This window comes from Triticum aestivum, chromosome 6B (genome assembly GCF_018294505.1).
Source record: "Triticum aestivum cultivar Chinese Spring chromosome 6B, IWGSC CS RefSeq v2.1, whole genome shotgun sequence".
NCBI classification, from domain to species: Eukaryota; Viridiplantae; Streptophyta; class Magnoliopsida; order Poales; family Poaceae; genus Triticum; species Triticum aestivum.
In genome coordinates this window covers 125,710,079-125,731,529 of record NC_057810.1, presented here as the reverse complement: position 1 = coordinate 125,731,529, position 21,451 = coordinate 125,710,079, and the positions used below count along the sequence as shown (strand labels likewise).

The window sequence follows — 21,451 nt, the reverse complement described above, 5'->3', positions numbered from 1 at the left end:
TAGTCTCCTCAACACTCAATCTCTCTCTCATATATTTGGCTTGGGTAGGAGAAGGATTGGAATGGGAAGCAACTTGAAGAGGCTAGAGATCAAGGTTCAAATGGTACGAATGGAATCTCTTGATCTCAACACATGAGTAGGTGGTTCTCATAGGGCGACGAGGTTAGACTTTCTCGTAGTGCATATGCGATGACGAGATTTGATGTCAGATGCTTTAGGTCTATTCAAGGATTCAACGATGATGATTGCGGCTCGAGGGCACTGGTTCTTAGGGGCACATGCATGAAGGCTTTTGGGTTATCATTGACAAGGTCAAGCCAACTCTAATAGAAGAGTGGTGACAACATCATGTCGGCGACTCGTTTCAGTGGTGGAAGTGGTCTTTCATCGATCCAGCTACCTCGATGTAGTTTTTATTTTGTTTGAGGTGTTTGGTATTTCCGATAAAATTTATAACAGATCCAGATCCTTTTTGAAGAAAAAGAAAATTGTACACAGATTCTGTTTTTTACTCTTCTTTTGAGGAACTCATTTTTTTTTCTCTCTTGAGAGGACTCGGGCCCTATTATTCCGTGGTGTGTTTAAGGTGGGTTTGGGCCCGGTCCAACCGCAACACCGACCCGCGAAAACGCCGCCTGGTTCGCACGCGCACGCTCGTCGCGCCGGCGCGCCTCCGCCGCGCTGCGACCTACTGGCGGCGGCTGCGGCGGCTGCTCCGCCCGCCGCCCTCGGCCACGCGCCACCGATGTGGAAGCGCCTCCTGGAGACGACCAAGAAGGTGGCCGCCGCCGCGCCCGAGCTCGCAACCCGGAAGCGCCCCTCCACCAGCCGCAGCCCCGCCGTCTCCCCGGCCACCGCGGTCTCCCCCGCCTCCCTCCTCCGCCTCAAGCAGGCCGCCGCCTCCAAGAAGACCGCCTTGCCCTCCTCCCTCCCCCACGCCCTCGCCAACGGTAACCGACTCCACCCCCACTCTCGCTCGCCATTTGCTCCCTACTCACCCGTCTCCCCTCTCTTGCTCAGATGGGGAGGAGGAGGACAACTCCCGTGACTTCACCAAGGAGATCCTGTCCATATTGAACGGTATTCTTATGCAGTCTCTGCTTCAACTGTCACCACACCCAACCCCCCCAAATGCTGCTCTTTCAATATCTGTGGAACTGTATCTGCAACTGCGATTATCTGATTATTAATGTTCAGGCCCTGATTTATCTGATTATTAATGTTCAGGTCCTGATGAAGCGGAAGAGTCCGGGGCCACGGAGGCGCTGCCAGAGGAGTCCGACGACGACGTGGACGCCATCGGCAACAAGATACTGGACATGGAGTGGTTTGCAGGGTCGCAGCCGAGTAGCATGATGATGCACTTGCGGAAGGAGGTGGCGAGGGAGAAGAAGAAGCGCTACATCTTCAAGAACACGGAGAGCCGCCGCTTCACGAGGCTGATGCGGATGTGCGCCGACAAGCTTGGCACCGAGTCTGCGCTCGAGTTCTTCGGGAGGCTGGGGAGGGATACCGGTCCCAAGGAGTTCAATGCATTGATTAGGGTTTGCTTGGAAAAGGCAAGGGCCTGCGGGGACGTTGACTCAGCAGTGGAACATATTTTTCGGGCATATCGGCTTTTTGAGATGATGAAAGATAGGGGGTTTCAGATCGAGGAAGACAGTTACGGGCCATTTCTCTTGTACCTGGTGGATGTGGAGTTGTTGGAGGAATTTGAGATGTTCAGTGCATTTTTTAGGGATGGGAATCCACGGTCCTGCTCCAGGATACCTTATTACGAGATGTTGCTCTTGATTCGAGCTCAAGATGAAGAAAGCATTCGAGAACTTTGTCGCTCTGTTGAAGACTGCAGTGATGAAGCTGATTATTGCATAGCAGGTAATGGCCCAAAATCACAGTCAAAACCTTCTATTTGGGTATATGCATCTTACACAGTTTGTAAACTTACATACCATATTCCCTATAGTACCTTAATCAATGCATTGTTTTACAGAAAGCTATATGCTGGCCTTTGCTGAAAGCAACAGAAAGATGGATTTTGTCACGTTCTTGGAATTACTTGACCCAACAAAAGTTTTAGGGTCGAAGTACATATCCAGTATATTCAAGTATATGGGTAGGCTCAAACTGGAGAACCATGCTGAGAAACTTCTTCAGAAGATGACGTCAAAAGGTGATAAAGTTATGCACATATTTCCAAATCTAATCAAAGTATTTTGATGGCTATAAGATGAACATTCAACTAATTTTATTGAAAAATCTTTGCATTGTAATAGTTTCTTCATAGTTGAAGGATACAGTACATTTTCTAGTTTCTGTTTCTGCACTATGCTCATCTTTTATCTGTTAATTTTGTTTATTTTCTGTTTCAGAATACTCCGATGTAAAAGTTTCATCCTTAATTTTTGACTATGCTGCAAATATACCGAGTATAGAGGTGAGTTATTATTTATGGTAACTGCTGGTAATACATATAGCTTCTAATATACGATGGACTGTTTGCCTAGTATTCTTCAACGTTGTGCTAAATATATTTACATAATACTTGTGCAACTTATGACATTGCAATAATTACTAAATAAAACAAACCCCCCTGCAGTATCTGTACATAATACTTATGCAACTTATGACATTACAATAATCACTAATTTACTACAAAATCATAACTTCATAACTCAAGAAAGCACATATGGTATTGCTGCTACCTTTTTTTATCATGGATTTATTAGGGATTCACTGCCCCAAAGAACATGAGTAGCGAAACACCCAAATGCTATTCTTCGGAGTGGCAAAATAGAAATTCCTTTTTAATTATATGTAGTGGAGTAGGCTGTACTTCCATGATGCACGCTACATGCCTGCAGAAGTGCAGAGCATTGGGTGTAATTACTCTTTGTAGTATACATATTTTTGTGTAATTCAAAAGATCAGTCAACTAAACTTATTTTTAGTAGGAAAGATGAATCAATTTTCAATCGGCATCGCTATCAGAACCATATTTTTTTAACGATCCTTGTTATTGACACGGTGTTTGATATCATGGAAGCAATCACATGTTTATTTATCTTTTATCTATATACCATGTCGGTCATGACTGGTTATCATTTTTTTACCAGAAATGATTGCTTATCAGATTACTATTTATTGCAAAATTCCTTTGGCTGCCCCATTTTCCTAATATAAGCTGGAAAACATTACTACCTGAGCGAATGCAGCTACTTATCATGTTAACAAAGCCATTTCAGCTAAGCTTCATCGATATAACATCTGTTGGTAATGTATTTTCATGAAGGTTGAAGATGTTATATCAGCGTTTAATAAATGGCAAGAGAAGTTTAAGGTAGCACCTTCTGTTGGTGTATATGACAGGATCATCTCCTTTTGCTGCAGTTCATCGAAGGTATTGGCAAAAATCACTCACTGCTCTATTATAAATCTATTATATTGTTAATATAAGAGGCAAACCAGCCACCATGCTTGTCCACATAGTCTAAATAATCCGCTCTGTTAATTATATTGAGGATATAAATTATGATGACTGAAATTCAAACTACATCTGTAAATCCGAAGCAAGTCGATTTGTATGGCCAGAGAGCAATCCAACCCGTACTGCATGTGGTGATTTCATAGCCAATGTCATCAATCAACAAGCTCAATTGCTTCGTACATGCTGGGTTTGGATACCAAACCAAATTAGGCAAGCATCATGTGTCCGTCTGACCGGCTCGGTGATGTATCAACAAATCTGTGGTACTAGAAATAACAATTTTTTGGTTTTGTTAAAAGTCGTTTGTGATTTTTCTTATGTCTAAGGGCCAGTTCTTTTGGCGGCTTAATAAATAAGCCGCCTCCTATCCAGCTTTTCCCACAAGCCACCTCTGTGATTCATTACAGCTTCTGAACTAGTTATGGGATAACTAATTTAGAAGCATCAACAAATTTAGGGAGCGGCTTATTTTTTAAGCTGGGGAGAGGCAGCTTATTTTTCAAGCCGCCCAAAAAAACTGCTCCTAAGTAGACTGTACTGAGCCGTCGGATGACTTTACATTAAGATTCACGCTAGATGAGGGAAAATATTTTATCACACCACTAGCACCATCGACTTAGGCATAAGAAAATCTTGGCCAACTTAGATCTAAACATACCCATTTTTATTAGATAGAGAGTGGGTGCCTATTGCAACGTTTATATTTAGGGTAGATATAAGCATGTTGATCTATTTAAGTTTGTGCCGCTGTCTCCTTAGGCAATGTTTGGTGCTTCTGTCGACTTCAGAAAACATTTTCTTAAGTAGGTAGACATGAAGTGTTGTATAACTGATGCATGCACTAAGCAACATTGGGACCTTACTACTTGTGCCACTTGATATTGCATATGCTATGCTTATGGAGAGATTTTAGTCTTAATGCTTAGCATTTAGATTTTGTGATTCTTGATTTGTCAATGCAATCTTTGTAACTAAGCTGTTTGCGTATTTTGTTTACAGATCAGCTTAGCTCTTGATGTGGCTGAGTGCCTTTGTAAATCCAATCCCAGTGTGCCGATTGAATTGCTCAATCCAATAATAAATGCCTGTGAGCAAGGCTACGAGCTTCACATGGTAAGTCGTTCTATATGTAGGTGTGGCATGCTGGAGTGTGTTCCTTGTGTTCAAATTAAGTACCAGGGTATGTCTTATAGGTTACATGAATTTACCATTTTTAAGTGCACTGCTCTGTTGTACATGACTGCATATACTTGTAATAACAAGCATATACAGCTATTAGAACAACAATTTTCTAGTATAAACACAGTGAACCTATTAACATACTGTTCCTCCCTTACCATTGTTGTAGGATGACTAGCTAAAGCTCTTAATCAACTGTTGTGCCACATTTGTTCAAGATGTTGAGGCATAAATTTATTATCAGGAACATTGTTCAACCATGGATGATCAACTGTTGGTAGTCTGACTGAGTGTCTGCCTGACTGGTAGCATTATCTATTTTAACCATTATTTAGTTATTGTCAAGTGACATCGGTGCTTATTTTGCAGGCTCGTCCGTTATATAATTTGATGAGTCTCTACAAGTTGAAATTGAAACCCGAAACTTTCAGGAGCATGATAAGTTTATGTGTAAAAATGAAAGATGTAAGTCAGGATGGGGATCACCTGCTATTCCTAGACATCAGTTATAGTATGACACTGTTGTTCATTGATCTTTTCTCCTTCCAGTTTGAAGGTGCTTACACTATACTCACAGATGCAGAAGAATCTGGGGAGACGTCCACCGTAAGCCTGTATAATGTTATTATGGCTGGATATTTTAGAGAGGTGAATTCCTGTTTGCCATGCCTTCATTTTGTTCTCACATACCTATTGCTGACATTGACCCATAAGTCTCTATAATGTTTTTATAGCTGGATATTTTAGAGAGGTAAAAATTCCTGTTTGCCATTCCTTCATTTTGTTTATCTCACATGCCTGACGCTGACAGTGACCCACTGTTGATTATCGTCATCATACTTCTTCAACCTGCTTAGCTAGTACAAATACAATACATAACGCATATGAGATGTCCCATACTGGAGTTGTTTGTGTACCGTATGGCAAAGCCGCCACTCAAGTACACAAAGATGCATAAAGTTGCAAAGTCTACTAATGTAACATGACATTCTGTAGCGTATAATGTACACTCTCCATTTCAACATGTTTATGCCTTCACAACATTTTCCCCATAACTTCTAACTTGGTATATTGTTCTGCAGAAAAATCACAATGGAGCACAAATGGTCATGTCGCAAATGCAGATTGCTGGAGTAAAACCAGACTCTGAAACATTCAGTTATTTGATCTCAAACTGTGATTGTGAGGAGAAAATATCAAAGGTTTGCATGTACCTGATCATTTGCTGTTGGCACTGTTCCTGTATCCTGGTTCAAATAGAAGTTCTACTGCTCCATGCGCGTACTGTCAATTTCCACCTCCTTTGATTACCCATTCGTTCCTGGTGACATCACCTACATTATACCACATCGATAAATTCCTCATCACACAGCGTTCGGATCCCGCTCTATGACCTATAATGTTCCTTCAAGTTTCGATGGTACAAATCCATTGCTATTCATGGTTCCCGCTGACATAATTTCTGGTTATTGAATTGTTGATAGTACCTGGATGAACTAAGGCGAGATGGAGTTCAAATGACCAAGCATGCATATATGGCACTAATTAATGCATATTCAAGACTTGGGAATTTTGACATGGCCAAACAGGTAAATTATGATCGCTGATTATGATTAGAATTTCCACCCATTTTTCTGCACCTTCAGTCTTCCACATTCCAATTCTTCTCGCACATGATACACTGCATCTCTTAGTTAGATACTCCCTCCGTCCCAAAATACTTGTCGGAGAAATGAATAAAAATGGATGTATCTAAAACTAAGATATGTCTAGATACATCCATTCCTTGGACAAGTATTTTCGGACGGAGGGAGTACATGTTAATGGTTATTTACTGCTAAATTCTAATGTAAGCAACTAAGGAAAATATTTTGTTCGATGTGCTTACAACCATTCTTGTTTCATTAGGTTGCCCTGGATAAGGAAATACCACCTAAGTGCCTCAGTGAAGTAAGAAGCGCGCTTGTAGGAGCGCTTGCATCGAATGGGAAGGTATCAGATGGACTTGAGTTGTTTGACGAAATCAAGCAATCCGGAGGCTACCTTGAACCAAAGGCTGCAATAGCCCTGATTGTAAGTAAATCTGTGACACCTTCCCTGTCAAAACTTGAGATGAGTGGTGCCTGCATGCTTCCATTCTCTTTTGCTCTCATTTCCATTGCTTATAGTATCGTATTTGCTTCTGCAGGAGCATACTCAAACAGAAGACCAGCTAGATAGACTGTATCAACTTCTGGAGGAGGTGAGCGAGCCAGGCATGTGGTTTGATGGGTGCGGCAGAGTGCTTCAATACTGTGTTCAGCACAATCACCCTGAGTATGCTAATTGATGCTCCTATTTAAGCAACCGAATTTCTACTGCTATTTAGTTAACTTTCTACTCACTATCTCCGCAAAAATAAATTCACTTACTATTTATTTGATACATTTGCCAGTGCCGCTGTTGATTTACTTAAGCAACTGAAGGAGACAAATGAAATGAGTACATACATGATTGTTGATCAGGTATTTATCCGACCTTTCTTAAAGGGGCACCTGATGATCTTCTGATTTCCCTTAGTTTGTTCAAAAGTGTGTATATTTCATCTTATAATTGAAGTGACCTCTTTTGGAATTGTACACACCATCTTTAATTACTGAAGAGTTTTTGCATGATAATAGTTGATCTAGGGGATCTCCATAGATTACGGCTTCCAGATGCAATAGTTGTTCATTGCTTTGCAACTTTTCTATCTTGTTTAACCCATTACACTTTTACTAGGGATTGTATTCAATAGTAGAATCGTTTTATTTGGTTGAGCAGCGTTGACCTATGTTTTTCCATTGCATATCTTTTGTTCTATATGTGTTGAAAATGGAACCTTTTGTTATGTTGCCGGATATGTGTTTGATTTTTATGTTATTACTCACTTTTTCCTATTGGATTATGTTTTTTTTCCTGTAGGGCTTAATGTTTGATGTCATCTCACTTGTTTATTTTCTGCTGCTTAGTTCAGAGATTCATTTCAGACTAACTAGCGTGACATTTTGAATAACCAAACCTTGATTTAATTATCTATTAAATTGCTGAACTGTATTTGTTGCTGGTAGAAATGCGTGTGAATAAAGGCTGTAATTGTTTTGAAAAACCTTTTTCTTCATGAACCAAAACCTTTTGAGATATATCTTTCGTTTTAACTTTACTTTTTGTTTACTTGTATGAACTGATCTGAAGGTCTTCTGCCAAATATGGGAAATGGAGCCTGTAAATTTGGATCTTGGAATGGAGCTTCTCCGTGCTGTCAAAGAGCTCGGGCTAAATGTTTCTCGGACAAGCCTTGATTTTCTTCTCAGCGCATGTGTAAAGGCAAAGGATTCACAACGTGCCCAGCAGATCTGGGAAGAATATGAATCCTCTGGCCTTCCACACAACGTGTTGACTTCCTTGAGGTTGGTTTCTTTACCTGGGAGGGACATAAGTTGAGAATTCATTATACTGTAGAATGGTGGCTTGATTTTCCTCAGGGAGTTGGGCAAGCTCCATTTAGGCAATGTGATATCATGATCAGTGTGCTCGCTTTGACACCTTGTCCGATTTCTTCTCGTGGGATATCCATTTCAAACATGACATTTTTGTATGCAGGATGTACCAGGCTCTTGTTTCGTCTGCCCAGAGGTCGGCAGCAAAGAAGTTGTACAAAACAATACCAAAGGAAGATCCTCATGTGCGCTGCATACTAGATTCTTGCAAAATAACATATAACAGGAAGCGCGGTAAACGTAAAGCTGCCACTGAGCCCAGTCCAGGAAAACAAGAGGTATAAGGGATGCAACCCACTGCCACTTCTGTTACAATGAAATACTAGAATGAAATGGAGCCCCAATTGCTCCCTTCATTATCCACTATCATTCTTTTACTGATAAAACCGTCTACCATTTCTTCTAATTGTTTGGCTGGTCACTCACGAACTTGGTAGAAACATGGATTACATTTACATTTAGAGAAACTTCATGTGACTCGGTTGAAAGCCGAAATCCATTTCAAATTGAAGCCAAACAAACAAAAGACTGGCCACCCACATAATAGACTTTTCTGAGCACGTCCTATCCTCTAGCACCCAGAATTACCTGCACCACTTGGTGGAGCTACAGTTTATAGCCTGAAACTTGGTATCCTCACTGGGAGCCATTGCCAAAAGATCATGAGACCACTGCCACATTTTGAGCCCCTTTGCTGTGACCACTTACCACCACTCCTGCACTGTGTGCCCCACTTGTCTTAATGGCCAACGTGTGACCACAACAAGAGGTTGTTCACAGTGAAACAATCACCGCCCCCACAGCCTCACCAACTAGAGAAAAAGATTTGATGATCGGTTTGGATTTGGGGAGTAGGGGGCTGGTTGGAACATGCACAGTTAGGAGTGCAAGGCAGAGAGGTCACTGTGTCAAATTACCGATATCAAGCAACGACTGTACATTCGTACGCATAACATAAGGTTTAAAAGCATAAAAGCTGCAGGCATCGCTGTTTGAACTCTGGTTTTCATTTGCCTTCTTACCTGCTGGCTGGGGCCTCCTGTAGGGATTACGAAGGGCTAATTATTTGCTGATTTCATTCTATGCAACTGCAAGAGGACACATGCATCTGGTTTCGAAAACGTGCATACAAGTTTGGATAAACTCAAAATCAAAAGAGGAAGAACACAAACCTTGCAAGTTTCCTTTTTTTCTTTTCCTTTGCCCTTTCCTTTCCATACCTTGTATGGTTCCTGACGGGAACCTAACATGGCAATGTTTAAGAAAATTGTACGCTGGCCCTAGAGAAAGCAAGAAAGGAAGACCCCCACATACACCAGATAAGATGAATGGTCCAGAGAAATGCAATGCTTGTGGTGTTCCAAGCCATGCTTTATGTTTGGTACAGGCACGCACTGCCTATCGAAGATATGCGATGCCTTGGGAGTTTAGATATGCTGAAAATGAGAGGCCGGTTTTATGTTCCCGACCGGAAATAATAATTAAGGAATCAACAAGCTCAGATGCAGGGCGGTTTGTCATATACCACCCTAGCCATACTCTTGATCTCCATAAATAGCGATTTATTGTTCATAGTTGTGTCTTATTTGCATTTTTAAAGGTTGTACTCTACTTAAGCTGTCCTGCCAGCCCAGTTCTATATAATCTGAAACTTGGTTATGCTTTGACCAGCTGGTAATGAATCTAATTAATTCCGCGGTGCTTGCTGGAATAGAGTTGCTCTATAGTGTTGCACATCGTATTCGATTTAATATCCAGTTATTTAAGATTGGTGTATTTTAGCTGTACACGATGAAGCCACAAACTTAGTGGGTACGCTGTTACAAGTACCTTTGACGTAGAGGCATGCCCTACATCCAACCGAGAAAAGAAGGGAAAAGTGAGGGGAGGGGTAAGTAAAAGGGAGAAACCACTTGGGAAGGGATGGCAGTATATGTTAGGTGCAAAACCAGCAGCTAGCCAGGATTCAAGCATGCAGGCCACTGACTAACTAACTAACCACCAGCACGCTGCGATCTTGCTTGTCAGATTGCAATGTGCCATGCCACTTCACTCACAAAGGCGCACAAACCTTTTTACCCCCTTGAATCCCATCTCATCTCGTCTCAATCTCATCTCATATATGGTCTGGTGTATGTATGGTATGGTATGGTATGGTTGGAGAAGGGGGCCGGGATTTCTTCTTTTGCCATGATCCCCAACTTGCGCTGCGCAGGTGTATGTATCGCCCACAAACACACATCTTCCAAGTTGGCGGTCAGATTGGGGGGCCTGGATCATCAAACAGGGGGCCTGGGAGAATGGTTTTGGAGACAAGCTTGAGGCTCCGTTCGGTATACAGGATTTTCGGAGGAACTTTTGCAGGTTTGGTTTCCGCAGGAATTTCAACCAACAGTGTGTTCGTTTTGGAGGATTCTCAGTCGCCCGTTCCATCGGAAAGACATGCCAACCTGTACTTTTCACGGGAAAACTAAAATCCACCAGAACCTCATGTTCTCGGGAGGCCCAAGGCTAACCTCTGGCTCTAGGGCTGTCCAGCTGAATAAACAATCTAGCTGCATGGGGGTTCACGAGTGGTCATCACTTCTCAAGACAATAAAGAAATCTAGTCAACACTGTGAACGGCCTTCCCTGCATCGTGCTCTAGGTCCTATATTCCTACAAACCGAACAGGCCAAAAGGCTCCCTAGGTTTGCTCTGTACAATCAAGTCTATTCCTGTGTAGTTATTTATTCCTTCGTTTTCTCTGCCCACAAACCGAACGGAGCCTGAGTCGGTCCCCGCCCTCTCTACCGGTTTTCCTTTCGCTCTTTGTTGAATTTCTCGTACTTTCAAAACCTTTTCCATTGGCTTTCAGGCCCGGCGTAGGCGAATCATACACGGTAAGAACCGTTTTCGCTGAACTCATGGGAAAACCTGCAAAATGTGTTCCAAACAAGCCGTCGGTCAGTCGGTCTTCGGGGGCGCTTTGCTGCAGGGTTCAACAGATCATCACAACGCAATGAGATTACCGTGATCCATGTGCATAGTGTTAACTATAGATCAGCAGGGAGGGTTTCATTTCATTTGGGTGCGGTGTGGGCCCATATACCCAACCATCCATGCATGCATGCACGCATGCACTGGTAATGCTGCTCAAGGGGCATGCATGCACAGCAGGTGTCATGTCCTTTGGGAGCATGCACAACCACAGCCTCACAGCCACAGCTAAGTAAGCTGCACTGCAGGGGCTCCTAACTTTCCTCTGCCATGCTTTTCATCGCTGTGCAATTATGCCTTGGGTACTAAGAAAGAGGCACAGATTGGTTAGCGGACACATCAACCGCTGTTGACACATGCTGTTTGGCTGGGCTTACCTTAGCCTCCTCATTGTTGGTTGTGTGTCCTTAGCTAGTGGTGTCACCTCGCCTGCGCTGAATTGCTCCTGTGGTCACAGCACATATCAGGATAGCGAGATGTACCCATCACCAGGCACACCTTCCAAAGCATGGGAGATACCAGATCCCCTAGATCTCTGCTTCCTGCCCACGTTAGGGTTCTAGGCGGGTCGACAAGATGCACCTCGGAGGAGCTTGATGGTTTGCTTGCTCTGAATTTGTGAAGCAGCGGTTCGAAAAATGGGTTGCACTCTTATGTTCCTTTTTCTTAGTACCAACGTTTGCTTGCTCTGAATTTGTGAAGCAGCGGTTCTAGGCGGGTCGACAAGATGCACCTTGGGGGAGCTTGATGGTTGATGGTGATGTTTGCTTGCTCTGAATTTGCGAAGCGACGGTTTGAAAAATGGGTTGTACTCTTATGTTTTTTTCGAGAAACCGTGCGATGTACAGGGAATGATGTCGCGAACAATAGGATATAGATCTGGTTATGCCGTTTAATCCCGACCCATTTCTGGTTCCCCCAGAAGTTGAGGATGCTAACCAAATGGTTGATGGAGATGTGCACCTGCTCTCAATTTGTGAAGCTGCAGTTCGAAAAGAAAAGCAATGTATGTCCCTAGATTGACAATGTTTAGCCTTAAACCATCTAACTGCTTGTTGGTTGCTGATTGTTGACACCAGAAGTTTGGTTCCAGAGTTAAAAAGTCGGTGCTAGGGGAAAGGGAGACCGCGCCGACAATTCTTGTTGTTTACCATGACATCCGGAAGAATGCCGCGGTGTCATGTATGCCAATTCTCCACCTGCCTTTCGTCACCATGAAAATATAAGTGGACCTTGATATTTTTATTTTCCTGTTGAAAAGGAAAGAAAGAAAGAAAGAAACAGAAAAGCGACTATATGTAGATGGGGACTTTGGCTGTCGTTCTTCGCCATGCCCCTGTAAGAGCGATGTGGCGCCTTATATGTCAAAATAATCTGCCTTTTGGCACCACAAGATATGAGTGATTTTCAACATATATTTCATTGATATGTTTCTACCGACCAGCTGTAAAGAAGATGAGAAAAGAGGAAAAAGCATGTATACTCCTTCCAAAAACCATACAGCCATTTAGCCTCCTTTGAGAAACCATGTGATGTACGGGGATCGAAATTGCGAACTATAGGAGATATATCTAGCTACACAGCTTAACCCCGTCCCATTTCTGGTTCTCCCAAATGTTGAGGTTGCTAACATAGTGTTTGATCGATCTTGTATAACCCTAGGTTAACAAAATTTGTCCTTAAACCATCTCACTCCTTGTTGATTCCTGGTTGTTGACACCAAAGGCTTGGTTCTAGAGTTAAAAGCCGGTGCTTGGGGAAAGGGAGACCACGCCAACAATTCTTGTTGTTTACCATGACATGGCCGGATCCGGAAGAATGCTGTGGCTTCATGCATTCCAATTCTCGACCTGCCTTTCGGCACCACACAAATATAAGTGAATCTAGATATTTTTATTTTCCTGTTGTAAAGGGAAAAGGAAAGAAAGAGAAAAGCGAGTGTATAAGACGGGGACTTTGACTGTCGTTCTTCGGCGCCTTATGCCAAAATTTGATGCACTTTTTGGCACAAGATATGTATGATTCTCAACATATATTTCATTGATATGTTTCTACCTGCCAGTTGTAATAAAGAGGACAAAAAAGAGAGAAAAAAAAGGGACTATATCCAGGCGTCGACGACGTTTCTCGTTCTTTCAAGAAGAGATTTTTGTAGAAAAACCCGTGTCGTTTTGTATGCTTTAGACCCGCTTTTCGGCACCACAAGATATGTCATGTGTGTGTGTGTGTGTGTGTGTGTGTGTGTGTGAATCTTGATACGTATTCCGCTGATCTATTCTTGTTATCTCATTGTAAAGAGGAAGAGAAAAGAGAAAAGTGAGTGAGTGAGTGAATATACATCATGAGAGTGTGGTGTGGGTTGTGGTTGGGTGCATCATCCGGCTGGGTCGTTATCGCCCATGTTGTCGACCAGGAAGGTGGTCCGGCCAAGGTCGGCCTTGCTTGGGTGCATGGTCCGCCGCAGTCCAGCCACCCACGTTCAACGTACGTAACCAACTATTTTGTCCCGTATAAATTCGGTCCTGCAGTGCGATCCAACCCGAAACTACGATCTGCGCCGTATATAGTATACATGCACTTAGGAGAATGTAAAAAAGCTTGAGGTGCCCCTCTCTTAGATTTAGTTTCTTAGGCGAAACGAGAGGCTCCTCAGCTTTGTGTCAAGTCGGGCGTACTGCCTTTTTGATATTTGACAAAACGTACTCCCTCCATAAAGAAATATAAAAGCGTTTAGATCACTAACTTTAGTGAGGGAGTATTATTTTGATCTCTGCCTGTGTAAGGTCTCGAAGAATTTATTTACGACACCAAAAGACCACAAATTATGTATGCCGGCAGGTGTTGAGTTCGAAACTCATACTAGGTTGATCATCGGAAGTTCGCAACTCACATGCACTAATTGCCAACAACATGTAAATTTCTAGCTGTCATGATTTTCTTTTGATTTTTTGTACCTTTACTTGCTCTAATCTAATCTAAGAACCAATAAGAAAGTATCACCTCTTTCGAGTTATAAGACGTTTTCGACATTTTAGTATGGACTACACACAGACTAGAATAAGTAAGCAGAAGCATTAAAATCCGAAATATGTTTATATACATACATTTGATTCGGAAAAGAAAAAAATAGTACATCTTATAACTGAGAAAGGAGGGAGGGGTACGTGGGGTTGGGTTTTACCTTGCTTTACTCTAAGCCTTTGGGTTAATGTAAGACTGGGCCAAAGGGTTCGTGGCGGACAGTTTTGTATGACCGCACGAGGGGTCTCGTGCGACGGAGCTCGCATCGCATGCATGCATCTCAAGTCTACCGCTCGATCGATGCATCGTCACGTGCAAACTAGGGACGTCGGCGCAAAAGACGACCCCGGCCGCGCCGTGCATGCAGGACACGCGTTGCCCTTCTCTTTTGGTTGTCCTGCTGCTGCAGATTTAAACTTGCATATATATAATTCGTGTGCCCCTGCAAGGGTATCTTTTTTTCTCTCTATTTCTTTCTGCAAAGCTGCTTGGCTTTCACAAGTTGACCACACAACGCTAGACCCTACATGTTATTGCGTTGCGTTAGAGCATATCCAGCCGTTGGTTCCCCAGGGGTGCCTAAAATCGCCGCCTGGGGGTGACCCGGCGTAAAAAGTGGGGCTGGGGCGAGTTGGCCCCCAGCCGCTGCCTGCAGGGCTGGCCCCAGGCGTGGGAAAAAAAAGAAAAAGACAAACTTGGGCTGAAACACGTCAATTTTTGATAAACTTGGGCTTTATATTCGCAAACTTGGGCTAAAACATGCCATTGCATATAAAAATTAGTCAAAAAAAACTTGCTGAAGGCCGAGAAGTCGCCGTCGTCGCCGCCATCGTCGGCCTTCTCCTCCTTGACTCGGGCGTCCCTGCTGGACCCCTCCCCGGCAGGTGGCGGCGGCGGCGGCGCGTCGTCGTCGTCGTCGATGATGACGACGCCGCCTTCGTCGCGGCCTCGGCGGCGCTGCGCGAAGCGCTGGCGCTCCCTCGCCATCTTCAGGGAGTCTTGGCGCGCCCATTCAAGGGCTGCGTCGTCGTCCAGCTGGACCTCGCCGCGCTCCGCCTTCACCGGCGCCAGCAGCCCCGGCTCCGCCTTCACCGGCGCCAACCCCGGCTCCATCTTCACCGGCGCGAGACCCGGCTCCGTCTTCGGCTTGACGAAGCGCGGGGGAGGAGCCGACGAGGAGGCGCGTCGGCCGCCCTCGCTGATGACGATGCCGGCACTGCGTGTACGCCGGCCGAGCGACGTCTCCGCCGCGGGCTCGACCTTGACGCCGAGCAGCGATGGAGTGCCGGAGGATTGGGAGGAAGAACGCGACGAGGAAGAAGAGGAGGAGGAGCCGAACCTCCTTGGCACCCATTGCCCGTCGCGTCGGCGGTGCGCCGGGGCGGCCGTCCTCGCCGGGGGGTACGCCAACGGGGGGTTGTTGCCGCCCTCGAGGTGCGTCAGCACGCCGTCGAGGGTGCGGCCGGGGACGCCCCACCAGAGGTGGCGCCCCTCGCTGTTCTTGATGCCGCCGACCACCGGCGCCCCGTTGGTGGACGCCAGCCGCTGCTGCTGCCGGCGTTCCAAGTACGCCGTCCAAGCCACGTTGTTGTCGGCGACGTACTGGGGAAGGGAGCGCTCGGCGTCGGTGAGAGAGGCGCGCGCGATCTCGACCTCGTCGGCGAAGTACGACGACTTGTTGATGGCGTCGGGCAACGTGGGAATGGACACTCCCCCATTGCTGAGCCTCCAGCTCGTCGGCCCGGCGCGCATGTCCGGCGGCGCCACCGGGATGTTCGCCTGTAACAGGAGCCAGGGCTTCTGTTCGTGGAGCGAACAGCGGCCGAAGCCGTTGGCCGCCGCCTCGTCTCCGGGGAAACGCCCGACCATCGGGGAGAGGGAGTGGCTGGGGAGAAGAGACCGGCGGGAGAGGGAGGGCTGTGGTGGGGAGAGGAGCTCGGCGGCGGCGCTTGGGAGAGGTGTGGAGAGGTGGCACTCCAACGCGGTGAGCGAGACCATATATAGCCGCGCCGCGTCCGTGTGTATGCGTCCGAGGGAGGGGAGGCGTCGGCGCGCCGCCCGTGACGCGACGCCCCGTGATGCGCCGCCCGTGAGGAATCAATGGCAAAGCTGACCGGCGGCAGCCTTGCCATTGATTCCCCGCGGAAAACCGAGGCGTCGGGAAGACGAGGCGGTCGGTGTCGCTGACGCGGCTGCCCCACGGCGCTTTCGCGCCAAAAACGATTCGCCCGGCGCCCCCGAGCGCCCCCAGCGCGCCGGGTTCGAGTTGGGTCCATCGGCGCCAATTTCGACCCGAGCCGGTGAAAAATGGGCCCCTGGGGACGCGATTGGGCCGATTTTTCGGCGCCGGCGACCGAAAAGTCGTCTGGGGGGCCTTATTGGAGGCGCGCCTGGAGTTGCTCTTAGTCGTGTGTACCATAGTAATGGTATTATGCATTCGGTTTAGAGTTTTTTTTGTTCACGTAAAAACCATAGAAACGAGAATTCCAGAGGAAAGTACCATGTAGACACATCTGGTTTTTAGGAAATGAGCATAACTATTGCTTTGGAATACTTTTCGTTTTTCCTGTGTGGATTTGAAGAAAAGTACATCTGGTCAAAGTTTTTTTTTTCTTCAGAGGAACGGCGGAAGGCAATTTTTAGGTTGGCAACTACCATCATATTATGAGCTACTCCCTCCGTTTCATAATGTAAGAGTGTAGTATCAAAAAGCGTCTTACATTATGGGATGGAGGGAGTATTTTCTAATTTCTGCATTTTAACTTCCTCCAAGTGGGTCCATGGGTCCAGGCTCTACGGAGCCGATAGTTTTTTCATAATGGAAGAGATATATTTTGAAGTTTAATAAACTTCTTGTTTTTGTCACAGGTAGTACGTTCATGTAGATGTATGTATGAAGCATCTACATGTAGACGTGGGATTTTGTCTTTCTTTTATACTTTTTCCGTTTTTAAATATTTGTTTTTTTAGAGATTTCAACAAGTGACAACATAGGAAGCAAAATGAGTGAATGTACATTTTAAAATATGTCTATATATATGCGTATATGGTAGTCTATTTGAAATCTCCAAAAAGACAAATATTTAGGAATGGAGGAAGTAATATATAAGATTTTCGAGTTTTTTTTTAGGAAAAGTTGAAATTTCCGCACTCCATGGAGCCTATGAGCTGAAAGATATTCCTACGTTTCTATTACTTGATGAAAAACAACTGTTTATCCCAACGAGGGCAAAGTTTTCTTTTTCGATTAGTAAGCCTTCAGCCGTCGGTCCAGTGCAGCATCTCACCTATCACCCCGCCCACAGCATCTGGCTCAAACACATTTCGATGTCCCGGCCACCTTCTCTGGTCTACCAGTTACACGCATGCGTGGTGATGTACGTTTTTTTTATATCACGTGGTGATGTACGTTTCTGTGTAACACACAACACGACGAACCCTGGCTGGCCTGTGTAAGCTCAATATGGCATGCATTGCCAGTACGAAGACAAGGACCGGCGGTGCACGACGGACGAGCCGTACTTTCAGACCGTAAAAACGTGAAATTCCTGACTACGGTCCCGCCGGAAAACACAAGGTAAAACCTGCGCCGGATCCGCAGTTTTCCCGGGCTCCTGAGGTGAAACGGACCGACGGTCGACAACGCACTGAATGTCGAACGTACATTGCTGCCAGCTGCATGCAGCTACGCAAACGCAAGGTGGCGGTACATGATACACGCTTTTGGCTATCGGGATCTCCTCTCCAACACGCTTTTGGCCCGGGAAAAGCGACGCCACCGATCGGTGGCTGCATCCAGTCTTTTCCGCCCCTTTTTTCTCAGTTCCATCGCACTAAGGTTCACCGTTTTTATTTTACGAAAAGAGGAGGGGAAAAGGAAAAGAGTTATCTGGAACCCCATGCACGCAGGGCCCAGCGTCAGCGTCTGCCGGGGGCACTTGATTTGCTTGCTTTCGATTCATCATACGCACTTTCTGCGCTTCTGAGATTCATCTCAGCAGGTGAGTTATCTGGATCTCTGGTGGGAGTCTCGGTCAATTTCGTTATTCCATTCGGTGAGAAGATTTGAGGCTTTTGAGCCCCATATGGCCATATGTGAGTACGTAGCGTCACATGATCCACACATCCGAGAGTTTGACGAGCTACGCAAATAGCAGGAATGCTAGTACCTTTTTTCAGTAAAAAAAGAAAGAACAAACAGATGCGAGATGCGTCATGATTTGTGAAGGAACTTCCCGAAAACTGCAAGGAGAGTTTCACTCTCACTACTAGCTACTCATGTTTTGATGTTGATGATAATATACATATATGAGACTAATCATGTTTGTTAAGTATATCTCAGGTTCTAGTCACAGAGGATTGATGTGTGGATCATGACTACTTACGTGTATAATGCTCTAAGAACGGAGAAACAACACAAGTAGCTTAGACTTTTTCTGTTTGTTCTTGTGTAAAGGGATCCTGCACTAATAAAATGGGATCATCGGTACTTATGAAAGACTTACTCAAAATCAAGAGATACTTCCTTTCTTTCACTCTCACTACTAGCTACTCATGTTTTGATGTTGATGATAATATACATATATGAGACTAATCATATTTGTTAAGTATATCTCAGGTTTTAGTCCTTGAGGATTGATGTGTGGATCATGACTACTTATGTGTATAATGCTCAAGAACGGAGAAACAAGACAAATAGGTTAGACTTTTTTCTGTTTGTTCTTGTGTATGGGGATCCCGCACTATTAAGAGGGGATCATCAGTACTTATGAAGGCATGTACAATGGTTGATAAGATAGTCTTATCTTAAGTCTTGCATGTGATTTAGAGATGACAATAAAATTTGTCTACAATGGGTCATCTCTTAGCGTTATCTTCAATAATTAGCAATTCCTAAAAATATGGTGAGACATATTGTGCTAAGAGATCACCTCTTGTCTTCTCTTAAATAAGAGAAGACAAGTCTTTTCTTATGAATTCTCTCTCCTCCACCTCATCATCTATCCTATGTGGCACTCCTAAGATAGCACCATTGTACATGCCCTGAAAGACTTACTCAAAATCAAGAGATACTTCCTTTCTTTCACTCTTACACCCACAATACAGTCCTAGGCATTCCATCATATTGTCCGCTTTCATTGCCCTAGGTTGTGTCCTCTTTGGTATCTGTCTCATCGGTCGACCGGTATTCACCGGATGTCCGGTCACTCATAGCTCACTCGATGTTTGGTACTTACCGGAAATCCGGTGTTTCTTAATAAAGCGTAATAGACGGGTTTCTGACCTCAACCGAAAGTCCGGTGTATCCCATGCAAAGCCAAGTTGTCGGAAGACCGATCCTCCTCGGACGTCCAGTTCTTCCTATGCCATCGGACGGCCGCCTCTTTATGGAAATCCGGTACGTGTTCTCTCACCACAGCCAAATTGTCAAATTTTCGGTACTTGCCGGACGTCCGATGCCTCATGTTCGGTACCTCTCGAGGCACCGGATGTCCGGCAAGTACCCGACGTCAAGCATCAACAACCACTTTACACTTCACCTATCCTTGTGCGTGTACCAGCGGCTGGACGACCGGTAATCCTACCGGACATCTGGTGCTTGTTTTGCCTCCTGACGTCCGTAACCACCGGTCGTCCGGTAAGTTCGCAGCATAAGTGGTTCCAATGGCCAATTTAGTACTTCTAGTATAAATACCCCTCTACCAATCCGGTAGAGGCTTGACCACTACATTCAAAATATTCTAAAAACCCTAGAAGTGCTCCCTCGCACTCCCTCACACCAAATTTTAGATCCCGGAAGCATTTGTGTGAGTTCTTGAGAGTTCTTCCAATCAAGTGATAGGTCTACACTCTCTCCCTCTTGTGACCAAAGGAATTTGTGATTTGAGCAAGTCTTTGAGCCTTTCCCCTTGATCTTCTTACTCTTGGAGGTTGGAGAATCCTAGGCGGTAGGAGTTCTTCGGTGAGGAAAGCAATGCCTTCGTGGTGTTGTCTCAAGGGGAGAATAGTGTAAGCCTTCGTGGTAACATCCACCTCTCTAAGGGTGACTAGCTTCCCTCCAAGGAAGTGAACATCAACATATATCATCGTCTCTCGGTGTTGTAGTTATCCCTAACCCTAGCTCCCTACTTGTGGTTACTTGTCTCTTAGTATATACTTTCACTATATTGTGCTTGCTTACGTTGCTACTTGTTGTAGTTACTTAGCACTAGAATCACCTTTGCAATTGTTAGCCACACTTTCATATTCTGCAATATTGCCTAAAATTGCCAAGTAACAGTTAAATTTTGCAATTATACATATTCATCCCCCCTTTAGGTCCATATCGACCCTTTCAACCATATCGATCCTAGAGCGAGATGAACCCCGATGGGACCCCCTTGTTTCAAATCCTAAAGAGAAGGATGCATCTTCTTCGGAAGTGCATAAGTCTCCCACCTCTGAGGATTTGGAACATGCCCTTGCTAAGAAAAAGAAGGATCATGATGCCTGTATCGAGGCCTTGGTCCAAATGAGGTTGATTGCATTAACTTCGAATCCTACACCACTTGTTAATTCAAGTATTTTGGCTCCGGGGAAAAATGTGACTCTCCCCCCTTTGGGCCAACAACCTCCTACGAGTGATACCTCTAGTGTTTCATGGTTTTATGCAAATCTAAAGTGAAGAAATCAAAGTATAACCCTAGGGGTAAGCCTCCTTTTCTTGATGATGACACACTACAGATTTTCCTCTGTGGAGAGTTGAGATGCAGGATCATCTTCGTTTCGCCAATGACGAGATGTTGGAGACTATGGAGAATGGCTACAACCCTGTCAACCCAAAGAATCTCACACTGGGTGAAGCATATGACAAGCATCTCAACGACACCACAATTATGCTCATAAGAAAGGGCATGGCACACAAGCAGAAGAGGCCTTACATTCACATCACAAATGCCAAGATATTATGGGATAACATTGTGATGACCAAGACCGGTACCACCATGATATGTCTCCAATGTATCTATAATTTATGAAGTATTTATGCCATGTTTACAATAATTTTATATGGTTTTAGTGCACTTTTATATTATTTTATTGACTAACATATTAATCTAGTGCCCAGTGCCAGTTACTGTTTTTTTTCCGCAGAAAAACCATGTCAAACGAAATACAAACACGATGAAAATTTATGGAGATTTTTATGTAACATGTGTGATTTTTGGGAGATAGAATCAATGCAAGACGGTGCCCGAGGCCCCACAAGGCAACAGGGCGCGCCCTGATG

The 21,451-nt window shown here is 44.8% G+C and overlaps 1 protein-coding gene across 1 annotated transcript; it reads left to right on the top strand.

The window, feature by feature from the left end:
• Positions 1–602: 602 nt before the first annotated feature.
• Positions 603–8,580, top strand: LOC123136097 (pentatricopeptide repeat-containing protein At4g04790, mitochondrial). The gene is made up of 16 exons (XM_044555380.1): positions 603–950; positions 1,021–1,080; positions 1,228–1,878; positions 1,994–2,173; positions 2,373–2,437; positions 3,293–3,400; positions 4,487–4,600; positions 5,036–5,131; positions 5,216–5,314; positions 5,749–5,868; positions 6,151–6,255; positions 6,575–6,739; positions 6,855–6,982; positions 7,101–7,170; positions 7,880–8,094; positions 8,288–8,580. The coding sequence occupies exons 1-16, from the start codon at positions 746–748 to the stop codon at positions 8,466–8,468; spliced, it is 2,562 nt and encodes an 853-aa protein (XP_044411315.1). The 5' UTR covers positions 603–745; the 3' UTR covers positions 8,469–8,580.
• The last annotated feature ends 12,871 nt before the right edge of the window (positions 8,581–21,451 follow it).

Bases quoted from the DNA above. Each gene is read 5' to 3' on its own strand.
- LOC123136097 (XM_044555380.1), top strand. From the start codon at position 746: ATGTGGAAGCGCCTCCTGGAGACGACCAAGAAGGTGGCCGCCGCCGCG. The intron at 6,256-6,574 runs GTAAATTATGAT...TTGTTTCATTAG, and splicing joins ATTTTGACATGGCCAAACAG to GTTGCCCTGGATAAGGAAAT. The intron at 6,983-7,100 runs GTATGCTAATTG...TACATTTGCCAG, and splicing joins GTTCAGCACAATCACCCTGA to TGCCGCTGTTGATTTACTTA.